Source organism: Morone saxatilis, unplaced genomic scaffold (genome assembly GCF_004916995.1).
Source record: "Morone saxatilis isolate NCDOM2014 unplaced genomic scaffold, NCSU_SB_2.0 Contig17, whole genome shotgun sequence".
Lineage (NCBI taxonomy): Eukaryota > Metazoa > Chordata > Actinopteri > Moronidae > Morone > Morone saxatilis.
In genome coordinates, this window is record NW_023339729.1 from 6,820,319 (window position 1) to 6,825,183 (window position 4,865).

The 4,865-nt window shown below is 41.3% G+C and overlaps 1 protein-coding gene across 1 annotated transcript in view; it reads right to left on the reverse strand.

Annotated features, from left to right (window-relative positions):
- Positions 1-3,974, reverse strand: part of gcdha (glutaryl-CoA dehydrogenase a) — a 4,357-nt gene extending 383 nt beyond the window's left edge. The window contains exons 1-11 of the mRNA XM_035660232.1: positions 3,712-3,974; positions 3,125-3,234; positions 2,928-2,957; positions 2,675-2,815; positions 2,375-2,437; positions 1,998-2,168; positions 1,773-1,902; positions 1,005-1,221; positions 789-892; positions 484-590; positions 228-401 (exon numbers count right to left, since the gene is read on the reverse strand). Coding sequence (XP_035516125.1) covers positions 228-401; positions 484-590; positions 789-892; positions 1,005-1,221; positions 1,773-1,902; positions 1,998-2,168; positions 2,375-2,437; positions 2,675-2,815; positions 2,928-2,957; positions 3,125-3,227 — 1,240 coding nt within the window. The 5' untranslated portion in view covers positions 3,228-3,234; positions 3,712-3,974. The remainder of the gene's footprint in view (positions 1-227; positions 402-483; positions 591-788; positions 893-1,004; positions 1,222-1,772; positions 1,903-1,997; positions 2,169-2,374; positions 2,438-2,674; positions 2,816-2,927; positions 2,958-3,124; positions 3,235-3,711) is intronic.
- Between the last annotated feature and the right edge of the window lie 891 nt (positions 3,975-4,865).

Sequence of the window (4,865 nt, forward strand, 5' to 3'; positions counted from 1 at the left end):
ATTTGTATTGACATTTTATTTAAAAACGTTATATATGTATATTTATTTACTTGAACAATGTGCTTTGTGTGAAATAAATTAAATGTGGACCAGCCATAAAAATGTCTCTCTATCTCTGTGCACTGCTGCCCTCTGTTGGTGGATGTACACCAACACTGCTCAATTCCTTCTGTTGGTACTGTTATGTTAAAAATGAAGACCAGATGTTTCCACTGGTGTGTGCCTACCCTCGTATGTGTTGACGGCCTCCAGGTTCATCACGTGACGGATAATGTGGTACTCATCTGCGATACCATTTCCTCCCAGCATGTCTCTGGCTTGTCTGGCAATATCCAATGCCTTACCACAGCTATTCCTCTTCAGCATGGAGATCATGTCTGGTGCTGCCCTATTAGGAGAAAAATACATTAAAGACAAAGTTTTTTATAGAAGAAAGTATTGTAAAGACAGAAAGAGAAAGACTCATTCTTCTACATCAATAAGTTCCCTTCCCAGGACAGATACATACTGCAGATCCAGGATCTCCGCAGCATTTAGCCATTTTCTTCTGCATCAGCTGGTTCCTGGCCAGCGGCACCCCAAACTGGATTCTGATTGGAAGGTAGAAATACATGAAAACCAATCTGTCTCTAAAAAGAGCTGAGGCTGGCATAACACGAGGAGACTGTATGGACAGTGTGGTAATGCTAACGCTCACACTTTTTTCACTGGATTTGGATTGTGTTATGTCTATAAGCTGTGACCTTTGCTTTAGTGAGCACAGATACTGTAGACAGAATATCATGTACCTGTCGAGAGTGTACTGACGGGCAGCGTGGAAGCAGAATTCAGCAGCTCCCAGAGCTCCCCATGCAATGCCGTACCGGGCGTTGTTCAGACAGCCGAATGGACCCTGGTCAAAAAGGTCAACAACAGAAGAAATGTAAGAAATCAGCACACAGTAACATTAATGTTTCAAATCATTTTTTTTTAGAGAAGTTGAACTTGATTTAAGAGCCACTTACAGCTAGACCAGAGACGTTGGGCAGCAGGTTCTCCTGGGGAACTTCCACTTCGTCCATTAGGATCATGCCTGTGGCTGAGGCCCTCAGTGAGAACTTGCCCTCAATCTTGGGGGTAGCGAAACCCTTCATTCCACGCTCCAAGATGAAACCTCGCACCCTGCCATCCTCGCACTTGGCCCACACCACTGCGATGTCTGCCACAGGGGAATTTGTGATCCTAGAAGAGGAAAGAGAGTGAGTAACAACAGAAAGGCGGTCGATAATGACATTATATGTATTTTCAGTTTAACTGACTTAAAATCTATTCTATCACAAAACTATCCCCAAAGAGAGCAGGCCCTGTCAACTTGTCTCATGGCATGGCATACTGGCAGCACTATAGTAACAGTTCTTTTCACATCATTAGTCTCAAAATAGCGGACCTCCATGTGTCAGAAACAGTCTCCATTTGTAGACAGTAAAGAGGGTCGGATACATTTTAAACTACCTTATACTCCAAAAGTAAAGGTGACACTAAGACAGAATGAATTCAGTAACATTGCTTGTTCTTTATTTTGTTGCCATATAATTAATTATTTCTATTCTATAGGTTTTTCACAGTATCAGATTAATCAGATTTAACAGATCTAACATGGCAAAATCTAAAGCACACATCATTGTCCAGCACTAGTGTCAGCATCTGTCCCACTGTAAGTCAATAGAGAGCTTTGAGAATAAAATACTCCACCACGAAAGCCAGTGCTTTTCGTATTGTGTCATTCTACCTACCAGGTCTTAGATCCACTGATGGTGAAAGTGCCACTGGATGAGTTGTATTTGGCCTTGGTCTCCATACTGCTTGGATCACTGCCGTGGTTGGGCTCTGTCAAGCCAAAGCAGCCCAGGATTTCTCCACGAGCTGAACAACAAATGAACACACAAGGGACAATCTTGAGACTGTCCTTTCCCATTTTTAAAATGTTGTGTACAAATGTAGAAGATTGTCACTCTCACCGAGCCGGGGCAGGTACTTCTCCTTCTGGGCCTCTGTGCCGTAAGCATTGATGGGGTGCATGACCAGTGAAGACTGGACGCTCATGACTGACCGATAGCCACTGTCCACTCTCTCAACCTCTCTAGCAATCAAACCATATGCTACATAACTAGTGCCTGCACAGCCGTATCCTGCAGGGAAAGTAAAACACAGTGTAAAGTTATCCTAATCCCAACATAACAAACACATACATAAAACATATAGAAAACATATGTATAGGCACATAAAGAGCTTCACAATACTGCAGAACAAAGTTCCTGTTCTTTAAACAAAGGCTTCAATGACTCATATATTCTGTGGGACAAAATAATGATAATGTATCTTTGTTTCTGTTTACCTTTAATAGTTGGGCCCAAGACACCCAACTCTCCCATCTCTGAGACAATCTCACGGTGAAAATCTGCAACACAGTGCATGTTGGGAAAATAGAAATTTACAATCAAATATTTATGATAAAATAAACACTTCACTAACAGTCTAACTCGACAGGTGAGTACAAAGCCAAAACCTGAAACTGAACTAGTCACATGAGAATAAATATCTAACATTCTTTGATCTGAACATAAGTGAATTTGTTTAGTCTAACAAAGACATACTTCCTCTGTGTGCTCTGATCATGGATCTGTGCTTTGCTTACGTTCATGTCTGTTTGCCATGACAATGCGGGGCATGAGTTTCTCCTGGCAGTAGTTGCGGAAGGAGTCTCGGATCATGATCTCCTCCTCTGTCAGCTGACCCTCAAGATCCAGGGCGTCCCGCCAGTTGAATGACACCTTGGCTGAGGGTCAAAACATTTACACACACACAGTGCACAGTGGTTATGTCACTGCAACATATGGTAAGAGAACGTGTGAAGGAATCTGGACAGGCCGGGTTAAAACTTCACTTACGTGCCTTTGCCGGCTTTCTGTTTTCAACATCTGAAGAAAGAAGAGGAAAAGTGTTGAGTCCAGTGGATTACATCATCTTACATTACATTTTAACTATTTATTTCTGTCCGGACTTCCTTATCACTCTTAAACCTCAAACTTGGTCTTACCAGTCCTTTCTATATATTCAAATAATGAATAAAGATTTTGAATGGTACCTTTGGGAGCTGCAGCAGCTGTGCCCTGGGCTCTGGACGCAGTGACAGCGGCACATTTTTGGCTGTTTGAGAGCAGACGAGTGACAGCACCTCTGAGAGCCATATTTTTACTGAACATGGAGGAAAGGAGAAATATATGTTAAACTTGTAATATTTTTAATATGCTGTTATAAACATTTAAAGCACATTTCCCAGTTAATGACACAATGCAACCATTATGCAACAGCAGTTGAGTTGGTTGAGTTTTGTCAATGTCTCACATTACAATTGTTTTAAATTATTTATGTAAAGTGATTTTAGTAAGTTCATATACACACTTTGTTTTTACTGTTATAACATTATTGTCACTCCATGCAGGGGAGAAAACATGTGATTGGGTTAGAATACTGTCCTAAATGTTTTCTCAGCTCTTCTGGATGCAGGAAAAAGGGAAATTAAACTGTAGCCTGTTTATAATGTTTGATCAGAACAAAGCAGCTCTTCCCTTATAAGCAATGTTCAAATATCATAAATCAACTTCTCCATGCATCAGTGTAATCATTTACTGATTTAGGAACCCTTGGTCTAATCAGCCAGCTGTACAGTACCTCGTTCTTCTCGTTGAGTTTATCTGATGATCCGGTGACTTTTCCTCGGGGATGTGAGCGATAAAAGTCGGTTAAATAATATTTGGCTCGGTGCAACGTCACAGGGATACGTAACGTCAAACATGGGAGCTCTTTTCCTCCATGACAGGTGAGGCAGAAGACACCGGAGCAATGCACGACCTGTAGTTGTGCAACGCCTGGAAGTTGTGCAACCCAACTTCGGACTACCTATAGCGGCAGAAATATAATGATCTTAAACACACTTGTGGAGTTTGTGTGTTGGAAGTGTCAGGTGCTGCTGCCTGTGCCTTGTATAGTGTGATGTTTTCACTTCTAGGAGTTGTGTGAATTAAATTCCCAGCACAGTTCCACACTCAAAATGGCGTTTTAGTACTGCTGGGGGAGTGTGTGTGGAGCACGGTGTGGAGGGTGTCGGCTCAAGCTCTCCCAGCTCATTGGCTGCTAATATAAGGAGCCATATACAGAATGTGTGAGGGCTGGAGACAGCTTTTATAAGTGACACTGCAGCTGACAGTGGAGGCAGCTGACTACAGGCAAACACAACAGCAACTACATCAACAACAATCATGCGTACATAATGTTAGGATTATTTATTACTGATGTGCGGATTGGGAGGGAAATGTTATGAAGGTTAAAAAAGAGGAGGAAGAAGAAGAAATACCCCCCTGAATTTTAAAGACAGATGACCTTTTACAGTGTAACCAGCCATTGTTGGTATTTATTTCCAGATAAAAGATAAAACAATTTATTATCAAAGATCTCCTCCACACATATAATGAGACATAGCCTTTACACATACTCTACTTGGAGCCGTGTGTGTCAGTTTTATTATGAAATAAGAATAATTTGCACATTAAAATCCTTTAAAAGGCATCTACTCCATCTGCCTCATTAACTTACTGTCAATATGCTCATTTTATTAATTCCCAGTTTTACTGTTGGACACATGATGTCTCCTACTTCACTGTAAAATCCATTGTCAATGTATGGCTGTGAATTTTTCCACATCACACTTGAAAAAGCTGAACACTGGGACTGGATTTGTCTTCCAAACTGATGTCACAAATCATGCTGTAGGCTAGATTTACAGTGAGCGCAGAGAAACCTTTAACTTTCAGCAGATGAATGTGAAA